At 49.6% G+C, this 21,252-nt stretch overlaps 1 protein-coding gene across 2 annotated transcripts in view; it reads right to left on the bottom strand.

Moving 5' to 3' along the window:
• Positions 1-315: 315 nt before the first annotated feature.
• KIF3C (kinesin family member 3C) overlaps positions 316-21,252 on the bottom strand; it is a 34,825-nt gene continuing 13,888 nt past the window's right edge. The window contains exons 2-8 of one of the 2 annotated variants that reach the window (XM_004745951.3): positions 13,820-13,921; positions 13,021-13,143; positions 11,829-11,947; positions 11,245-11,361; positions 3,426-3,534; positions 3,081-3,247; positions 316-2,829 (exon numbers count right to left, since the gene is read on the bottom strand). In XM_004745951.3, coding sequence (XP_004746008.1) covers positions 2,736-2,829; positions 3,081-3,247; positions 3,426-3,534; positions 11,245-11,361; positions 11,829-11,947; positions 13,021-13,143; positions 13,820-13,921 — 831 coding nt within the window. In that variant the 3' untranslated portion in view covers positions 316-2,735. Of the gene's footprint in view, positions 2,830-3,074; positions 3,248-3,425; positions 3,535-11,244; positions 11,362-11,828; positions 11,948-13,020; positions 13,144-13,819; positions 13,922-21,252 lie in introns of both variants that reach the window. The other variant, XM_004745950.3, reaches the window with a different exon arrangement.

Below are 21,252 nucleotides of genomic sequence, written 5' to 3'. Positions count from 1 at the left end.
AATCTGGACATCCAGGCTGTTCAGACACCTGCTAACAGCTCAGAATGAACGGGATCGGGACTGTTCGCCCGGAACACGAACAGCAATTGCCATGGCTCTCACACAGACTTCAGGCTAGAGCTGGGACCTTCCTCCAGGCCCGGTTGGGCACATGAGTCCCCTTTAAGCTGCCCATTCTTCCCCAAGGTCCTGATAGCTGCAGCTGAGATCTGAAAACTTCCCAAGCCCTCTTGGAAAAACAAGGAAGAGAGAGAAAGGAGAAAGTGCATAAGCAAGTATAAAGAAGTAAAAAGGGAAGAGAAGGCAGGCAACCAATTCTGTGACGATACTCATTCCTTTATTATTGACTGTGTTAATTTGGACAGGGCTGGGCAGCAGGCTGCCGGCAGCACCAAGCTGCAGGTGCGTTTCAGCTCAACAGAGAGGCCTCATCTGAAGCCAAGGAGCCAGAGGGTAATGTTTTTTTTTATATATATTTATATATTACATACGTCCCCGTATAGTCATATGTATAGAGTGACAAGAATGGGCCACTGCATTAACTGTTGTCCTAAATAAAGACCATAGCAACAGACACAGAAATATGGTCCTCATCAAGGCCTTCACTTTGTCAATCAAATGTTCGATACATCAAAAGGGAAAGGAGAGAGACAGAGAGACTGAGATCCAACCACCCCGGTGGTCCTGTTCCCAGCATATCTTACACTGAGTGTCGAGTGTCCCCCAAGTGTAGAGCGGAGGTAAACACACACACACACACAAGAACACGCACACACACACGTACACAAAGCCGCAGGCAGGAGCTCCTCCTTCGACACACCTCGGGCCCAGCCCTCGGACCGGGGGGGTGGTGAAACTGGGTATTTTGTGCTCTAAGACTGTGAGGGTCAAGTGACCAGATGACGCAGAGTCGATGTGTCCAAGTGATGAATGGGGGTGACACGTGCTGTTTCATCCACAAATAGGAAAGGTCAGCAGGAGAGGCTGTTCAGTGTAGGCATGACGTCCCTTGGTGCCCAGGCCGCCTGGGGGATTTCTACACATAATTCCTGTCCCAGACACAGTCAAACCTCTGATCCGAATCCTGAGTCTCAAATAATCTCTTGCGCTCTGATGAAGAATGGTGTTCCCCTGAAGGACGGGAGCAAATGGCAATTGAGTTGTCCAACCATCTAGTTGTTGTCATTTCTGTCATTTTCTATGGCAGAAATGACAGCATCAGTGAAGGAAACCAAACCATAGCTTGGTCCCTAGAGCAGAACTTGAACTGTGCAAGAAGGGTTCACTTCCTGATGGAACAAGAGAAGACCCAGGTAATCAGCCCCCATCCCTGCCCCACCAAATGCAAGCATCTCTGTCAGTTTCATGCTTCTGTCCCAATGACTAAAATCCTTTTCTTTCTGGGAACCAGAGATTCCCACTATGAGGGCATTTTGAGATCTTAAATCACTTGTTTCTTTCGTGATTGCCTGTTTATTCCTCTACCAAAATATACACTTACAAAGTAAATCAATGAAAATTAATCTTTCTATCTTTTTTTTTTTTTTTTTTTTGGTCAAAACTTACTACTTGAGATAACTGGAAACATTTTCAGATGTCACAAAAGGAAGTGGGGAGCATTTCCCTAGGGACTAATTTGCACAACGCTGAAGAAAGGATCCGTTTTCAACAAAACAGTGCTTGACAAACGGGATACAGAAACTGGCGTTAATTGGCAAAGCTCGCAGATCGGGCCTGGGTCTCTGTCTCCTGTGCTACGTGAAGGGGGAAGCAACAGATTCCGGTACCTTTGTGTAGCCAGAGGGAGAATGACATTGATTCCTGCCTCCCTGAACTGGGCTCCAGGCAGCTGCAGAGGAAAAGGACCACAGCAGGAAGGAGCAGCATCTCAAAAAACGGGGAGTTGGCTTGATCACTTGACCCAAGTTATTTCTCCGTGGGGACAGAAACGAAGGGACTCAGAGACGGGACTTCCTTTGATGACTGTCCGTGTTGTCTCCATTACGGTTTCGTTTTCTGCAGGTCCTGAAGGGGGGCCTCCACCGGTCGGTTCACAATTCCCATCCAGAGGTTGGGACAGTGGCCAGGAAGCAGAGCTGGGTAAGCCATGAGTTTTTGCCGAAGCCGAAGAGCATGGGCTGTGTCGGTGAGGTCATGTAAGTCCTTGAAAAGGAGCCCAAGAGGCCGAAAGAGGTTATCTGAGGTCCGGAGAGGGAAGTGCAGGCCTCTGTTCGCTGGGAGCACAGGCCCAACGCTGTCGGGACATCTCTGGTCCTTTGTGGACATCGAGCGTTTTTCTAGTCCCAGAAAGTGCTTAGGAACTGCTCACGGTCAGCTGGAGGAGATGGATGATGGAGTGAGACAGGTAGAAAGAGTGCTCTCTCCTCAGGCCCTGGCTACCTTCCCTTCTGGGAGCAGCTGACAGAGAGGAGCTTGAGGTCTGACACGGGGGTGGGGGGTTCTAAAGTCAGAAGGAAAGGAGGCTCTGTAGTGACCACGGCAGGCTCAGGCGAGGGCATCTCCCCCAAAACCGAACTCCACAAATAAATAACATTAATTAAATAAAGGAGGCTGAGAAGAGCGGGCCGACGCGCGGTCTGCCAGGGTCTCGCCCCCTCACACATACGCACACGCACATGCACACACACGCACGCACACTGAGTGTCAGGTGAGACGATCCAGGGTTGGCTCCCCGTCCCAGGAGGCTCTTGGCCGGGCAGCCTGACGGAAGGTTGTCACTCATGGTCTAGCACTGTTGTGGGGCGCAGAGCAGCGGAGGCCAGTGAGGCCTGTGGGGTAGAGGCTGGAGGCCGCTGAGGAGTCTGGCACCTGCAGAGGGGAGGGATGAGGTGTGAGAATGGGGAGGCTGAGCAACAGCAGGAAACCGAGAAGTGAGGAGTGGCCTTTGCCTCATTCTGTTGCTGTGGGAACTCTTCCCCGAAGACCCCAGTTATCCCTTCCCCCCACCCTTAATGCCTGGCAGGTACAACCAAAACCCTCCTCAGCCTCATCCAGCCTCTGTGGTCTCTGTGCCTCCTAAGTCCCCTGCCCACTCTGAGCACAGGGGTACTGACCAGGACCTGGACTTTCGAACTTTAGATGTGGAAGGTCTTTCCAGAAAGCTGTCCAAGCGCATGAGCCTCTCCATGTGTAGCGCGCGGGGATCTTGTTCTTGGTCATGAGAGAATTCCATCTCAAAGACAGCTGGGGGGGACACATCCAGCTCCAGGAACATGATGTTTTCAGCCTGTGGTGGGAACATCAGAGCAGACGTGAGCAGCGGCCCTGAAGGTTCCATCTCTTCGGCACTCCGTTGATATTGGGGATAGCAGAGGTGGTGAGGTAGGCAGAGCAAGCAGAGATTATGAGCATCACCTCCCTTGGGCTCCCTCTCCTTCCCTCCCTTCTATTTCCCAGCTTCTTACCCTGTACCTGGGGTGGGACCCCATTGCCATAGCAACCCGAGCATACTGGCTGATAGGCCTCTTGTAGCCCACTGCGGACGTTGGACGCTTCTTCATTTGGCTGTTGTTGCTGTGGGGGAAGAGGCTATATTAGAGTGGGTTTCTTTTGAAATGGGGGAAATGATACGAAGAATTAAGTATCATTCAAAGTAGGCAGGAGGTTCTGCAGATACTCCACAGGAATGTTCTTCTCTCTTTTTTTTTTTTTTTTTGTTTTTTTAAGATTTTATTTATTTATTTGACAGAGAGAGAAAGCGAGAGAAAGAACACAAGCAGGGGGAATGGGAGAGGGAGAAGCTGAGTGGGGAGCCCCACGAGGGGCTTGATCCAAGGATATTGGGATCATGACCTGAGCCAAAGGCTGATGCTTAAGGACTGAGCCACCCAGACGCCCCTCTTCTCTTTGTTCTAATACAGCTGGACAACTAAAAACTATCATAACCCAAGAAACCATATATTTCTTTACTCTTGTATTTTTTCTGTCCCCGCCCTGCCCCTCACAGTAAAATGGTTTGACTAAGGGCTGAAATGAAGAAAAGAAATCCAATCTTCTTTTAGCTTTCAGATTCATAGGCTGATCTCACAGACTATGCAAAACCATTGACGATGAGTGGCTCTTTTCCTTTTTCTTCTTAAGAGTCCAAAAAAAAAAAAAAAGATTAAAAAATCAGGCTTGAAATGCAAGGGTCCCAAAATAGCCTAAACAATCCTCAAAAAGAACAAAGTTGGAGGGTTTGCATGTCCCAGTTTCAGAACTTAATACAAAGCCTACAGTAATCAAGGCTCTGTGGTACTAGCATAAGGACAGACATGGAAATCAATGGATTAGAATTGGGAGTCTAGAAATATATCCTTATATCTACAATCAGTTGATTTTCTATAAGATTATCAAGACCATTCAATGGGGAACAAACAGCCTCTTCAACAATCCGTACTGGGACAACTGGATGTCCAAAGGCAAGAAAAATGAAGTTGGATCGTTACCTTGTATCATCTATAAAAATTAACTCAAAATAGATTACAGACTTAAATGTAAGTGCTAAGAAAAAAGTCTGCATTTCCAACAAAATGTTAATAGTTATTGTCTTTGGATGGTTTGATTACAGATGATTTTTATTATCTTTATGCTATTCTGCAAAATCTAAACTTTTTTATAATGAAAATATATCACTTTATATCTAATTATCTCAGATATTCAGATATTCAGAAAAGTATAAAAATAATTTATGTACACTTAACATTAAGCTTTGTCAAGTCATCTGTTTCACATTTTGTTATACTTACATCAAATTTTTTTTAAGAGATAAAGTGTAAGCAGTTTTTTTTTTTTTTAATGTAAGCTGTTTTTAAATCTCCTGTCTCTCCCTCCCCAGAGTTAATTACTCTCTTGAATTTGCGGTGCTAATCAACACAGTGCATGTTTTTATAGTTATTTATATATGTGGATATTCATAAACAATATACATGGGTATTTGTATGCCTATTGCAAAAATTTGAACGTGTGATATACGTACTGCATTTTCTTTGTGCTCAACAAACTTTTTTCTTTTAGATTTATCCACATACCTCTAGATTAGATTATTAAAGTTTTGCTTATATTAACCATTTTAAGGTTGCAGTATAACATCATATATATTTATGTATATGTATAATATTCTCTTGTTAATGGACATCTAGGTTGATTTTTTTTTTTTTAAACACAGTGCTGTTGTGAACATTTCTGTATAGATATCTTTGAGTACATATTCAACAGTTTCCCTGGGGTATACACCTAGGAATGCAATGGTTCCATGGTAGGGTATGTACATTTTCAACTTTGCTAGATATTGCCAAATTGTTTTTCAGATTGGTTATGCATTTGAACACTTCGTTGCTTTCTATCCTAGCCATCTCACAGGATAGCAGACTTCTTCCTTTCAGCAGTTTGATGAATGTGGCCTATTGCTTTTATTATCCAAATAAGCAAACCAAGATAGGAAAGAAATCCACAAAGTATTTCCATTAAAACAAAGTAACACAGGTTTTGGAGTAAGACCTATCTGAGTTCAAACTTTGGCTCTGCCCCTTAAAGCTGTGTTACTTTTCGAAGTCACCAAATACCTCTGAGACTCAGCTGTGTCACCCCCCCACCCCCCACCCTGTCACACAGAACTGCTGAGATGAAGCAAGACAAGCACTTAGCAGAGCACACAGCAAAGGCTCAACCCCCCAGCAGCTGGGAAGATGATTTATTCTCCATTCAACTTGATAATTTCAGGCAGAGATACAAAGGAGCAATGCAAAAAAAAAAAAAAAAAAAAAAAAAAAAAAAAGCCAAAAGGCAGACAGAAGACAGAAGAGGAGAAGAAACAGGCGGAGTACTTCACAGATAGGACATCCTGTCCTTGAGGAGTGGAACGAGCAGTGCAGGGGCTGAGGGAACGGTGCCTGCCTTCTGCAGCAGAGAGTACCCAACAATGTCATTCTTGTGGTTCATTTTATCAAGCATGTAAGAGAGTGCTGGAGCCCACCTAGGGGTCCCCTCTGGCCCTACTTTATGGGTAAAAACAGGGAAGGATGGAACTGTAGAAGCCCCAGCTCACTCTGCAGCTGTGTGGTCCCTGGGGCAGGGGGGAGGGGTGCGGGGGGGGGCAGAGGTGCAGGGGTCTGGGCGGGGGAGGGTAGGGAGGCTGTGCATAAGCACAGCAGCAGCCCTGACAACTCCAGGAGAGAGGGGGAAAATTAGTAACATCACCTCTTATTTCTACGGTGCATCTACACATCCTGTTTGAACTTGGCCACAATCTCCCGAGGTGTACACAGGGCAGAAAAATAGCCTGAGGCTCGGGACAAGCAAAATGCCTTTGGATTAGGAAGACGTTTGGAACTGGATCTGCCCAGATACTCTTTTTAGGATGCTGCTCTGTGTCTCAGGAGGACACCAGGCCAGGCTGGGGCTGGGAGCGTCTGCAAGCTCTGGGAATAGGACTGGGGGACAGGGCTGGGAGAGCCGAGTGGTGGATCAGTGCAAATTGGCAGCCTGACCCAGTAAAGATGCCAGGGCTATTCTGGGTGGCATGCGGGAAGAAGGGGCTGGGGGAGGGGAGTCTGTAATTGGGACACCAAATTTCCCATCTACTCCCTCTTCTGCCCCAGGCCTACTTTCCATGATTGATCCCTCTCTAGTAAGAGGCAGTGGCTGACTGCCCAGAGCAGGGGCCTGGCTCTGCCTAAAAGCCCCCTCCCAACAGGGATCCACAGTAGTTACATGCTGCGTAGATACTAAGACTTGTCCTATGACCCACCCTTGCTGCTATATGGCTGCTATCACAGTATTTTTTTCCCCTTAATACTAATAAAAAGTGATCTCTCAGCTCTTAGGGGCTAACCCCGATGTCATTATCAGATGTTTGGTTTCCCCCCTTTTTCTCTTTTGTGCTGCAAACTGGCATCCAACATCATAGGGAGAGTTTTCTTTCCAGGTCATGCCCAATCCTCTGCCACAGCGAGCCTGGTCTCTTCGATCTAGTCCCTGTGTCCCCGCAGGCCAGCAGTCCACCAGGCAGCATTCCCTGGCATGTCTACTGACCCCCCCCCTTTTTTTTTAAGATTTTTACATTTATTTTAGAGAGAGAAAACACGAGCAGGGGGAAGGGCAGAAGAAGAGGGAGAGAGAGAAAAACCCCAAGTAGACTCCCCGAGGAGCACAGAGTGGGACTGGATCCCAGGACTCTGAGACCATGCCTGGAGCTGAATGCAGCCGCCCAGCCAACTGAGCCACCCAGGCCCCCCTAAGCGGTATAACCTGCTAGAAAGGTAACTTGGCAGTATGTTCTAAGATAGACAAAATGTTTATACTCCTTCATCAGATCCTGAAATTTTCTTCTAAGAAAGTCATCTGGGAGAGCCTGGGTGGCTCAGTTGGTTAAGTCAACTTCACGGGTGAAGCAATTTGGGTTCACAGAGGTTTAAAAACCTTTCCCAGGGGTGCCTGGGTGGCTCAGCTGGGTAAATGGCTGATTGTTGATCTCAGCTTAGGTTGTGATCTCAGAGTCCTGGGATCCAGCCCGAGGCCAGTCTTCACGCTCCGCAGGCAGTCTGCGGCCCTTACCCCATGCTCAGTCTCGCCCTCTCTCCCTCTCAAGTAAATAAAATCTTTTTTTTGGGGGGGGGGATTCCATTTACTTATTTGATAGAGCATGATCGCAAGTAGGCGGAGAGGCAGGCACAGAAGGGGGGGGGGAAGCAGGCTCCCTACTGAGCAGAGAGCCTGATGCGGGTCTCGATCCCAGGACCCCGAGATCATGACCCAAGCTGAAGGCAGAGGCTTAACCCACTGAGCCACCCAGGTGTCCCAAATAAATAAAATCTTAAAACAAAAACTAAAACGTTTTCCAGGCCACAAGTAAGTGGCAGAACAGGGACTAGAATTCAGAATGTTCTAAACCCCAAGTCCAGTCTCTTCCTACTGCACCATGATGCCTTTGAAAAGATTCTAGGGTAGCTGGGGTTGCAAAGGGCCAAGGGCTAAAGTCACAAATAGAATTTTATGAACTATGAACCAATGGCTACAGTCATTGCCAAATATAAACCCCTAGAAGACAATTTTGTATAAATCCAATGAAAATTAAAGTCTATAATAAGAGGGGCGCCTGGGTGGCTCAGTGGGTTAAAGCCTCTGCCTTCGGCTTAGGTCATGACCCAGGGCCCTGGGATCGAGCCCCGCATCGAGCCCCGCATCGGGCTCTCTGCTGGGCGGGGAGTCTGCTTCCTCCTCTCTCTGCCTGCTTGTGATCTCTGTCTGTCAAATAAATAAAATCTTTAAAAAAAAAAGTCTATAATGAGAAACTAAACATTCAAGGTCATATTGTACAGTAGTTTTTGCTGGAGCTGGCTGTGAAACTGGTTTCTCAGTTCAAGTTTCTTTCAAAATTGTTTGTGAGGATAGAAGGCACCTTACCTGTGATTCAACCAATGGTGATACAGAGATGTTGGAGAAAAAAGAAAACGGGGTAGATTTCCCAAATAAGTACATATGGGCGTGTTTTAGGAGTTGCCTGGCGGGTGTGCCTGGCTAGCTCAGTTGGTTAAGTGTCTAACTCTTTTCTTTTTAACTTTTTTAAAATTTTAATTTTTTAATAAAGATTATGTATTTATTTAACAGAGAGAGACATATAGTGAGAGAGGAAACACAAGCAGGGGGAGCGGCAAAGGGAGAGGGAGAAGCAGGCTCCCAGCTGAGCAGGGAGCCAGATGTGGGGCTCCATCCCAGGACCCTAGAATGTGACCTGGACTGAAGGCAGATGCTTAACGACTGAGCCACCCAGGCACCCTGAGTGTCTGACTCCTGATTTTGGCTCAGGTCAGGATCTCAGGGTTGTGAGAGGGAGCCCTGCATAGGACTCTGCACTGGGCCTGGAGCCTGCTTGAGATTTTTTTGTTGTTGTTGTTGTTTTAAGATTTTACTTATTTATTTGTCAGAGAGAGAGCAGAAGCAGGGGGAGCGGCAGGCAGAGGGAGAAGCAGGCTCTTGGGTGAGCAAGGAGCCCAATGTAGGACTCGATTCCAGGACCTGGAGATCATGACCTGAGCCAAAGGCAGATGCTTAACCGACTGAGCCACCCAGGTGTCCCACTTAAGAGCCTTTCTCTCCTGCTCCCTCTGCCCCTGGCGTGCTGTCCCTCTATTTCTAAAATAAAACTAAACCAAACACCCCCCCCCAACATACCCCTGCATGCAGTTTGGGGGGCAACTCTGTGCAAGTTGAAGTCAATATGTAGGGCCTGATTCTTCCCAAAGATTTCTGTAAAGAAAACACTACACAGATATGCCCCAGTGGGAAGCTTTTGAGAAATGATCAATTTTCAGGCTTTCTGATGGCAAGGAAAACACCTTTTCTCTCTGCACTACTCTCCTCGAGCAAGACAAGACGGATGGTGGGGAAAAGAGGAGAGAGAGAAGAAGGGGGAACAGGGCCTCAAAAGCAACTAAGCTCTCCTGTTCTGCCCAGAACTGTTTGGTGTGGGGAGGAGGGGGTTGAGGCACACAAACAGCAGGTCAGGAGCACAGCTTCACCTTTAAAGCCAAAGAGACGGAGACAATGGGCTAGGAAAGCCAGCAGGCATCCGGGGTATATGGAAATTCTTTGCACTGTTCTTGCAATGCTCAGTTTTCAAAATAAAAAGTTAAAAAACATGCCTTCTCAGAGTCTCTCATCTCATCTCTATCTAATGTAAAGAAATTCCTCAACCTGCAAACTTTTTTCTTTTCAAAGCTTTTATTTTGGGGGCTCCTGGGTGGCTCAGTTGGTTAAGCACCTGACTTCAGCTCACATCATGATCTCAGGGTCCTGGGTTGAGTCCTGCTCACATCAGGGAATCTGCTTCCTCTTCCTCTTCCTATGCCCCTTACCCTGACCCGATCTCTCTCTAATAAATAAATAAAACCTTATTTGTTTGTTTATTTGAGTGATAGAGAGCACAAGAGAGGAGAAGGTCAGTGGGAAAAGCACACTCCCTGCGGAGCTGGAAACCTGATGCAGGACTGGATCCTGGTACTCTCCGGGATCATGACCTGAGCCAAAGGCAACAGAGCCACCCAGCCGCCCAATAAATAAAATCTTTAAAAAAAATTACTTTTAAGTTATTTCTATACCGAACATGGGGCTTGAATCCACAACCCCAAGGTCAAGAGTTGCATTCTCTACCAATTGAGCCAGCCAGGCACCCCTGTAAAACTTAAGTTGAGAAACTCAGAATTCTAACTACAAAATCAATAACCCTACAAATCAGAAGCCTCACCAGCATCTCTCTCCAGCAGAGGGCACTAGAGTAGTGGCTTTCAAGCTGGGCTTCCTTTCAGAATCTCCTGGAAGCTTTGCGTCAAGTCCAAAGGGACACCATTGAAAAGTCCTCTATTCATGAACTTGCCACTTACAAAGCTGCAATGTGTAAGCTTGGGTAGGGCCAGCCTTTTAGACAGCAGATCGATTAACTAGGCATCTGATGTTTTGGGGAGAAGCCAGAGACCTTTATAGCTAGCTTCCCACCTAGTGTTGGGGAGAATCCTGTGCTATCTTGTCATTAATATTCCTAAGATAAAGAGAGCAAAGAACCCCCAGGAAAGTGCTTTGGTATTCAGCCTCCTAAACAGCCCTGTACAGATTTTCAGTTAAAGGACTGTGGTTGGGCTGAGTGAGGCAGTCAGTCCCTCTGTTGGGTTTGAGGAGCATCTTATTCTTCAAGCCACCAGCAGGGGGAGCGATACACCAAGTCGGCGGATGCAAACTGTCCCTTCCAGCTTGGCTGTAGAGAAACAGGTGGAAATGCTGAATCACCAGGCTGAGCTGCTTGACCAAGCCTGGGTCACACCGCTATCATTTCCTGATCTGATCACTTCCCTGCATTCCTGACCGGGCTGTGAGCTCTGACCGTGTCTGATTTACCTTCAGTCCGGAGAGTCCTGTACACAGTGCCCAACACAGGAAGGCAAATATTAACTATTGTTGCTGTTTTTGGCAGCCGATGAATGAATCTTCTCCAGACTGACTGGATGTTGTCATTCACTGGGACTGCCAAAAGGCTGAGACGCTCTTCCCTTCCTTGGGTCCCTCACGGGGCACCTGAGACATTTTGTTTTAGGCAGAACACCCTTCCTTCGTGAAGACGCCTACGTTGGAGAAATCCATCCTCCACCTGCATCTTTCCTACCCATCTCCAAATCCACAGAAAACCGCTGTCACCGCAGACCCCTGGCCGCCCCCAACCTGGGGTGCACCCAGACCAGGCGGTGAGGGACTCACACTCCGGCGGGCACAAGTGGCTGGAACTTCCACTGTTCCTCCTCACAGTCCAGGAAGAGCCGGTTCATGATCTTGTTCTTCTCCTCAGGGGGTATGAAGTTCTCGATGATCAGGTACCTGGGAGCAGGAATGAGGTAGAGATGGGAAACTGGGGAGGGAGAGACCACAGGGGGCATGCGAAGGTTGGAGCAAGATGTCAAGAGGCAAGTCAAGAGGGAACAGAGGAGACGGAAAAACCGGACAGCTGGAGAAGTGAGGATCCCTACAGCAATCACAGAACTTGAAACCCCTGCTTCTGGGGCAAAGACTGTGGACTCAGGGCCCAAGGGGTCACTCCTGGCCAGCACCCAGCATGCACTTCGGGAGACTCATCGCTGCGGCCGGGCAGAGGAAGGAGAAGGAAACAGAGGCGGTATAAGCAACTCGTCCTCCCCCCTCAGACACATTTTATTCCTAAGGGATGTGGACTCCTGGGGGAGTAGACGGCTGGAACGAGGCCTTGAGGAAGGAATAAGCCCCTCAGAGAGAGGCCAGGTAATGATGGACAGCGGAGGACCAGCAATGGGAAGAGGAGGGGGCCCTACTTGAGCTTGAGCTCCCGGGTCTGCTCATTCTGCGCCTCCTCCAGGTCCTGCCGAACGCGGATGTACTCGTCGTGCTGGTCCTGGATCTCTGCCTTCACCGCCTGCAGCTTGGCGTAGAGCTGTGCGGGGACAGGCGCCGCTCAGAGGCTGCGCCGTGGGGTGACGAGGCCCCTGTCTCCCGGCCCAGACCCCGATGCTGCAGGCTCAGGCTCCACCAGCAGAGTCCAGGGCGAGGCCCCTGCCTCCTCCCTCCTGCCCTACCACAGATGAGGGCGGGGTTTTCAAAGGGCCACCCTGTCCCTCCTCCCCTAGGACCTGTTACCTGCTCCCTCTCCGAGGCTGTCACCTTGTGGAAAACTGAAAGGGACCCGAGAGACATTTTAGTCCCAACACCCTCTTTTGGTAGAGGAGGTGACTCAGGGACACAGTTGCTCAAGGTCACACCACTAGTTACAAGAGTCCGGGTCAGGACCCAAGTACAGAACTGCCGTGCCGGAGTCCTGGAGGGAAGGGGGCCTAAGCCAGTTTGGAAGGTGACCTGTCCCACTCCTGCCTCTCCAGGATCATGATCCGGCTTTCCTGGAGCGATCCCGCTCCTAACCCGCCAAGAGGAAGATACGTCCCTGGAAACTGCCACTGCAGCTGGGCCTCCTCCTGGCCTGCTCTGGGCCACTCACATCAGCAACCCAGCGGGTTTTCCAGGTTCTTCCCAGAATCTGGGCTGGAATTTGCCGCTTCCTGTCCCTGTCCACGCCCTTCCCTGGCCCTGGACTTTGCAGGGTTCCGGAGATCAGTTTCATTCCTTCCTGTGTCTACAGAGGCCTGCGGCTCCCCTCCAGAGCTCCCCCAGGCTTGCGTCTCCTCAGGCCTCCTTGACACTCCTGTCCTGGGCCTGGCTACCCAACCGTGACTCGCTGGTGACACTGCACAGGGAAAGTTACCCACCGCTGTCAGGATGGCAGCAGGAGACTGGAGGTGAAGGCCTTCCCAGCCCACCAGGCCCAGCCTGGCCCAGGAGAAGAGGCTCTAGTCTGCCCCAGCCCCGGACCCCTGCCTTCCCCCCACTCCTCAGGCCGGCAGCCCTGGCGAAGTCACTCTGGGCTTCAGCAGTTCCCTAAAGCACAGACCCCCTCAGGTGGGGTCAGTGACTGCCTCGGGCCGAGGCTGCACCCCCCCCCACACAGCCTCTCACCTTCTTGAGCTTCTTGGTTTTGACCTCCACCTCCTGCTGCAGGGACGTGTATGTGCCCCGGAGCTCCATGGTCTCCTCGTCGCGGAGCAGCATCTCTTGCTGCATTTCCCGTTCACGGCGTTTCTAGGCCAAGGCAGGGCACAGGGGCTCAGTGGGCCAGCATGTCCCAGGGAGGGCCAAGGGAGCTCAGGGTACAAGCTCACTCTGCCTATCACAGGATCTAGCTCCACTGTGGCCACAGACACCGGGAAGGAGAAGAAAGCGTCCCATGGCCCATGGCCCCTGCTCCTACCCGTCAGCGGAGCCTCTCTGAACCTCCTTCTTAGCTCATGTAGCCATGTCTGTGCCATACACTGCCCCCTGGGGATGGAGACCCCCGCCCGAAGAGCTGGCCCATTCCAGGAGTATCAAGCCAAGATAGATTCGCATCATACTGGCTTCCCAGCTGCCTTGCCCTCTCCCCATATGGCATCACAGATGACTGGTAGGACCAACAAATTGTGGTTCTTGAAGATTCAGGACATTGTCATACGGTTGGCACAGAACTCACACCTTTGTGGAAGGCCTGGAGAACCACCAGCCATGGAGAGCCACCACTTCCTCTCACCCCTCAGCTGGCGGTGCCCTTGACAGAGGCAGCTCCTGGGCTGGGGGACCCATGGGACCCAGGGCTGCGTGTCTGAGGTTCTTAGCAATGTATCCCAGGGATGCTGAGTCCCTGACGGCTCACTGCCCTGTGTCCTCCAGACAAGACCTCAAGGCCATGAGCGTCCACGAGACCTGAAGCTCCCAGCCCTACCTGCTCCGCAATCTCCTGCCTCTTTAGTTCCAGCATCTTCTGCTGCTCGTTGGTATGATCCATGATGTTCCTGCCCCCGATGAGTAGCTTGCTCTCCATGGCCTGCGGACACAGAGGGGTTAAAGGGATGGGATTCTCAAAGATGGCCACAGCATCTCCAACTTGAGAGGTTTGCTTCCCTGCTCTGTGGTCCGTCCAGGAGTGGACCAAAGATGTGTCCCTGATGGGGCCTCATGGCCCTCCCTGAGAACAAAGTTGCCCCTCCAGCCTCCTGGGCTCCCGCCCAAGGCTTCCATCATCAATAAGACCATTAAGTGAGGCAAAGAGAGGGCATCCCTCAGGGAAAATAGGCACCTGATCTGTTTGATTTGGATACAGCTGGAAGGTTGGTTCACCATGCCTGGGAGGGGCGTGCAGGAGGCTTTTGAATCCTGGCATTTAGCTCCTAGCTGGTGTTTAAGAGTGGGGAGCAGTGACCGGGCAGCCCAAATCTTTAGTTAACAGGCTCCTGACTCAAGAAGATGGCTCTCAACACAGGTGTAATCTTCAGCTGACATGGAAAGCAGAAGAAGCTTCTGCAGCACCAAGGGGCAATGTGAGGCCCCAGAAGCCGCATGAGCTTTGGGGGCAGCCAGAGAGACGCCACTAAGTGCAAGGCCTAGACCAAGGGTCCCCTTCAGCTCTCACATCTGTAATATCAGAATGGCCTCTGTTCCAGGATGTCTGACAAATATTGCTGAGTCCTATTTTTGAGGGGCTGAATTCAGCCCTTAACAAACATGATCTCCATCCTCAGCCCAAGAGAAAGCTCCTGTTACTCTCCTCACTTAACTGAAGAGATGGAGAGAAACTCGACCAAGGTCATGCCGCTAGTGAACGAAGAGGTAAGATTTGAACCCACCACCTCTGGCCCCACTCTGTGAGCCCCGGTGCTCAGCACAGACCTGCCGTACGGATAATAGATGCGTATAAACTGGGTAAACCAGGGTGACGTGAAACACATTCTCACTCCTGCTCATCAGAGGGTGCTGCCCCCGGGCACTCCAGCTGTCCTCTGATTTCATCGCAGGCTTCCCGGAAGGTTGAAATCACCTTGAGCCACTGGATGATATTGGCTGCGTCCCTACTGGAATTTTTTCCAGTGGGACCAGCTGACCTGCTTCCAGGCTCGCAAGCAGAGGCTGCTGTCATGGTGTGGGGGCAGGGGACCCCTCTGCCACCTGTGGAAGCCCCATCACGGGGGACGGAGCAGGACAGGGGTGGAGGGCTGCTTTTGGGGGGCCAGGGGTGGGGCTCTGTGAGGATGCCATTGGCCCCTGCATGACAGCGGGCCCATCGGAGTGGCCCCACGCAGCCTCCGAGGCCAAGAGAGAGCTCCTGCTGAGCTCAGGGCCCTGGAGAGCCGCCTGTCCTCACTGCCACCCCACCCCCTGCCACCAGCTGTGCTTATACCTCCCCCAGGCCTTGCTCCGGGACGCTGTCTCACCATCTGGCTCACCCTGACAGCACAGGCCTGAACCCATCCCAGACGCTTCCTTCTCACTCAAGCCCAGAACCTGCACGATCTTTTGAGTGAACGAGGCCTTCAATTTTGTGCCCTGTGTACCTTACCGCCCTCTCCCCAGGCCCTGCCCCGAGTGCGTCTCTTGCCCCCCTATCAAATCCCATCAAGTCTGCCTTCTTGTTAGGGCTCCCACCATTCCCCGCTTTCCATCTGCGAGTACACGTGCTGACTTCACCGCGACTCTCCTGACTCGCCTGGGTCGTTGCCCTCAGCTTCCCCATCCATCCGTCTCCCCGTGACACCCAGGGGCATTCACCAGAAACACAAGTCAGGGGGTGCCTCTCCTCTGCTGCCAAGTACCTCAACAGGCAAAGAACATCTGTTCTTTGCATGATGAAACCCAGAGTCTGCTGCGGCGCCCTGCCCGGTGGGCTGGCCCGGCCTTCCAGCCTCCTCTTACCACTCACTCCCCAAGTGCGCTCCAGCTCCCAGAAGAATTCCAGCTCCCGGAATGTGCTGGGCCATTTCACAACACTGGGCTTCTCTTGCCACTCCACATCTGCCTAGAAAACCACTGCTTATCCTGCAAGACTCAGCGGAAGCGACTTGGGGTGTGTGCTCCGATTCCCTCACATCGGCTCCTTTCCTCCTTTGGTCCCCGTCACTAACCAGGACACATTCCTCTTCTTTTCCCTGCATGGACCATTATTGCTTACACCCTGTCTCCCCTCTGAGCTTCTTCAGGGCAGGGATCATCCCAGGGCTTAGCACAGAACTTGGCACATAGTAAGTGCTCAATAAATGTTTGAGGCCCTGAAAGGAATCCCTGGGCTTGTGGGGTGGCGGTGGGGGTTAGGGGGAGTTCCAAGTCTTTTCCTGGGCTCTCTCATCTGGAATAGAACTGACCCTTTATCCCAGCTTCTCCTCCTTCAACAGACAAGCCCACACTCGTTGTCGGAGGGCAAAAGGGCAGAGCAGCAGGGTCTGCGCTTCTGGGAAACCTGGCAGGAGGGAGGGGATGGGTGTGAGGAGGGAGGAAGGGGAGACAAGGCAGGAAACCCCCTTCTGCTGGGGCCATGGATAGCGGATCCCTCCAACTACCCGGGACACAAGATCTCAGGGACCTGGTGTCTGGCCTGGCTTCCTATTCTGGGGCACTCCAGCCCTGAGTCCTTGTACCGCCCCTTGGTAATTGACGTCATTCCCGTGTTCTTCACTCTTTGCAATCTCATAAAGGCACTACTTCTCAAACTTGGTTGCTGTATTAGAGTCACTGGGGAGCTTTTAAAATTCCCACTGCTGGACCACATCGCGTTATTATCTTGGGCCCCGCCCCTCATGAGTGGCTTTAAGAACTCCCATGCCAGGTGCTCGGGGAGGAGTCTCGAAGCCAAGCGCAGATGCTGGTGCCCTGGTTTTCCTGACTGATTGATGGGCTGGGGACTAGGGCAGAGAGAGAACAGGGCAAGGAACCGGAAAGAAGAAAACCATGGTTTTCTCTGCCTGTCGGGTGTTTCACATTTACTTCTAATAACCCTTTAAGAAGTAGGTCTCAAACTCGGATGCATATTAGAATCATCCGGGGAGTTCTTCCAGGCCCAGCGCCCAGACTACATCCCACTGCCAATCAAACTGCAAAGGGGCTGGGGAGTCCGCCATGAGGTCCAGGCATCAGTGGTTTTTAAAGGTTTAAAGGTTTTTAAAGGTTTAAAGCTTTTGGCTCAGGTCGTGATCTCTGGGTCCTGGGATCCAGCCCCGGGGTGGGTTTCCCAGCTCAGCGGGCGGGGGTGGGTGCGTGGGTGGGGGAGTGGGGGGGTCACCTGCTTCTGCCTCTCTCCCTGCTTGTACTCTCTCTGTCTTTCCCTTTCTCAAATGAATACATACAATTTTAGAAACAACAACAACAAGAACCACTGCTTTTTGAGGTCCCCCAGAATCAGTATTACCTGGGGACTTGTTAGAAATGTAGGATCTCAGGGGCGCCGGGGTGGCTCAGTCAGTGACGTGTCTGCCTTTGGCTCAGATCATGATCTCCAGGGATGGAGCCCTGCATCCAGCTCCCTGCACAGTGGGGAGTCTGCTTCCCCCTCTCCCTCTGCCTCCCTCCACCCCCATTTACGCTCTCTCACTCTCTCAAATAAATACAATCTTAAAAAAAGAGAGAGAAAGAGAAAGAGAGACTTGCAGGATCTCAGGCCCTACCAGACCTAGTGAATCAGAATCTGCTTTGTAATGAGATCCCCAGGTGGCCTGTGGGACATGCTCTAAGGGACATGGTAGTAGCAGCAACAGCTTCCTCATATAGGCTCAGACTGGGTAAGTCATCCATCCAAGGTCACATTGCAGCCCTTCAATTTAAATGGAAAACCCAGGTCCAGGTCGGCCTGGCTCCACAGCCCAAGCTCTTTCCACTCCAGACATTCTTTCTGTTTAGTTTTTAGGAAGCAGAACCTGCTCAAAGAAAAGCAACACGTTTCCAGCAGGAGGAAATCACATCTGACTCATGTCCACGGTTATTCCGGTACTTAGGGAAGCCAGTAACCAGTCCTTTAGAGGTTAAAACGCTCCCCGCCCCTCATGGTTCTACATCAGAGGGGTGGGGGGCTGTGAGGAGACAGAGAAAGGGAAGCACTTTCTCATAACGCAGGTGGGGGGATGGGGGTGGATCAGGGAAAGGAAACAGAAACAAACAGGCATGTCTCTGGATGGAAAAATGTGTGGATATGAAAAGACAGGACTGATCGCCAGTAGAAATCATGCAAGAAAGACAGCACCAGGCAGACCCCCAGCCCCACAGATGCCCCCAGATCTTCCTGAGTGCTAATGTTCGAGAGCATTTCTAGGCTGTGTGAGCTGACAAAAAACGTCCTATGAGCTTCAGTTACAGTTTTATGCTCTGGGAAGAAGTACTCCTAGCTCTACAAATTAAATGATAGCTGGGAGCAGTCAGTTGTAAGCTGAAAAATAAAAAATAAAAAAATAAGAAAAGAGTAAAAGAACAGCACGGGGTGGGGGGGAATAATTCTCTATTGTTCCCAGAAGACATTGGCTTAATATGCCACCAGAGCTAAAAAAGCCACCAGCATCTGGCCAGCCACCACCATAAAGGCCTTTTGGAAACAAAACAAAAATCATTCCACCCAAATATAAAATGGTGGTGATGCGGCTGAATCTGGGCTACTGTGTGTAGTTCCATCGCTGCGTCTCTGGGGACAGGCAGGAGGGAGAGAGATCCAGAGGACAGCTAAAACCATCCAAGGGCTATTAAAAAATAGGACTCTTCAGTGTGCAAAGACGAAGAAAGGTTAAGAGGATAGACCTGGAAACTGCACGATCAGGTGTGGGGGCGCCTGGCTGACTCAGTCTGCAGAGCTTGAAACTGTAGATCTCAGGGTTGTGAGTTTGAGCCCCAGGTTGGGCGCTGAGCTCAGGTAATTAAAAAAATAAAATAAAAATAGGTGGGCGCCTGGGTGGCTCAGCTGGTTAAGCGACTGCCTTCGGCTCGGGTCATGATCCCAGGGTCCTGGGATCGAGTCCGGCATCCGGCTCCCTGCTCCATGGGGAGTCTGCTACCTCTGACCTTCTCCCCTCTCATGCTCTCTCTCACTGTCTCTCTCTCAAGTAAATAAATAAAATCTTAAAAATAAATAAATAAATAAAAATAAAAATAGGTGTGAAAAGGAACGATCTGGACTTTTCTAATCAATCCTGGTACATAGAGGAAGAGCTTATACTTTGGACTTTAAAGGACAAATAAAGGGAAGTTCTACTGCTTACAGAAGGTAATGCCTTTATGGAATTTGTTATCTCAGGAGGACTGTATTAAATATCTAAGAGTTTATTAAGGGATTCTAGGGCCACATTTTTTGTAAGTGAGCTCTATGCACAATGTGGGGCTTGAACTCAGGACCCTGAGATAAAGAGTTGTATTTTTTTTTTTAAGATTTTATTTATTTGACAGAGATCACAAGTAGGCAGAGAGGGAAACAGAGGGAAACAGGGAAGCAGGCTCCCCGCCGAGCAGAGAGACCAATGCGGGGCTCAATCCCAGGACCCTGGATCTGAGCCAAAGGCAGACGCTTTGGCAGATGCTTAAGTGACTGAGCCACTCAGGTGCACCTGGGTACCTATTTTTAACGTTTTATTGTCTTTCCTTTTTAGAAAAAAAAAAAACTAATATCAAATTAAGTACAGAAACAAAATTAGAAAAACTTTCTCATGAGATATTTCTCATCTAATCACCTTTTTAAATTTTCCCAGATTTTTCCAAATGCACACATCATTTTTTCACACCAATAGATATGGTATAAATATAAGTTCATGTCCTGCTATTTCCATTTTATCAAATCTCTCCAGAATTTCCTGTTATATCCATAAGATTTGTGACTATAAATATAATGGCTGCATAATATTTACAGTAGATAATTTAACTATATCTGAATAGCCCCATAAGAAGATATTTTGGTTGTGTACAATGTTTACAATAAACACCCTTGTAAAAAAAAACTTTGTACATATAATTTTTTTTTCATCTAAAAAAAAACCTTTTTTTTTTTTAAAGATTTTATTTATTTGAGAGAGCATGAGTGAGAGAGCATAAGCAGAGGGAGCAGCAGAGGCAGAGGGAGAAGCAGGCTCCCCGCTGAGCAGAGAGCTGATGTGGGGCTCCATCCCAGGACCCTGGGATTGCCACCTGGGCTGAAAGCAGACGCTTAATGAAGGGTTATAAACATTTTGTCTATCTTAGAACATATTGCAAAGTTACCTTTCTTTCTTTCTTCTTCTTTTTATTTTTAAAAGATTTTGTTTATTTATTAGAGAGAAAATGAGAGAGAGAAAGCATGAGAGGAGAGAGGTCAGCAGGAGAAGGAGGCTCCCTACTCAGCAGGGAGCCTGATGTGGGACTCCATCCTGGGATTCCAGGATCATGACCTGAGCTGAAGGCAGTTGCTTAACCAACTGAGCCCCCCAGGCGCCCCCGAAGTTACCTTTCTAACAGATTATATCACCAAGGGTCATCTGGGTGGCATAGTTGGCTGGGAGGCTGCATTCTGCTGGGGTCATGATCTCAGGATCCTGGAACTGAGCCCCACATTGGGCTCCCTGCTCAGTGGGAAGTCTGCTTCTCCCTCTCCCTCTGCTGCTCCCCCTACTTGTGCTCTCTCAAATAAATAAAATCTTAAAAAATTTTACCACTTAGGTGCCTGGGTGGCTCAGTGGGTTAAAGCCTTTGCCTTCAGCTCAGGTCATGATCCCAGGATCCTGGGATCGAGCCCCGCATTGGGCTCTCCGCTCAGCAGGGAGCCTGCTTCCTCCTCTCTCTCTGCCTGTCTCTCTGCCTACTTGTGATCTCTGTCTGTCAAATAAATAAATAAAATATTAAAAAAAAAGTTATACCACTTAAATGACTGCCAGCAATAAATAATGGAACAATTTTTGTTATACTGTCATAGGCATAATTATCATTATTTTTTAAATTTGCTATGATAATAGATATAAAATTGAACCTCCATTGATTTTATATTCTCTAAATCGTTGAGGTGGACTTGTGGAGGTCCGATCTCTCCTTTCATGGCATACCCCTTTATGCATTTTTTTAATTATTTTTTTTCTTGGTGATTTTTTTTTTTCCAGATTTGACACTGAACTGACTGAGCCACCCAGGCGCCCCTCTTGGTGATTTTTAAGTAAGGAGCCAGACCTCTGATTCAAACAATGCTTTGTTCAGCCTCCACCTTCTCCAACTACCCACACCTAAGTCTCATGCTCTTTTCATTCAAAATTCTGGATTCAAGAAACCCATGTGGACACGGGTAGGCGGGATTTGAGCTGCCAATCAGGCCTGGAATCTGATGTATCAGCCAAGACTCCCAGGGCCCCCCAGGTTCTAAGCCCCTCTCCCACCCCCCATGACGTGATTCCCAGGACA

Source organism: Mustela putorius, unplaced genomic scaffold, assembly GCF_011764305.1.
Source record: "Mustela putorius furo isolate JIRA1106 unplaced genomic scaffold, ASM1176430v1.1 tig00000281_pilon_pilon_pilon, whole genome shotgun sequence".
NCBI lineage: Eukaryota > Metazoa > Chordata > Mammalia > Carnivora > Mustelidae > Mustela > Mustela putorius.
The sequence above is the reverse complement of the archived record's forward strand: the minus strand, read 5'-3'. Positions and strand labels throughout refer to the sequence as shown.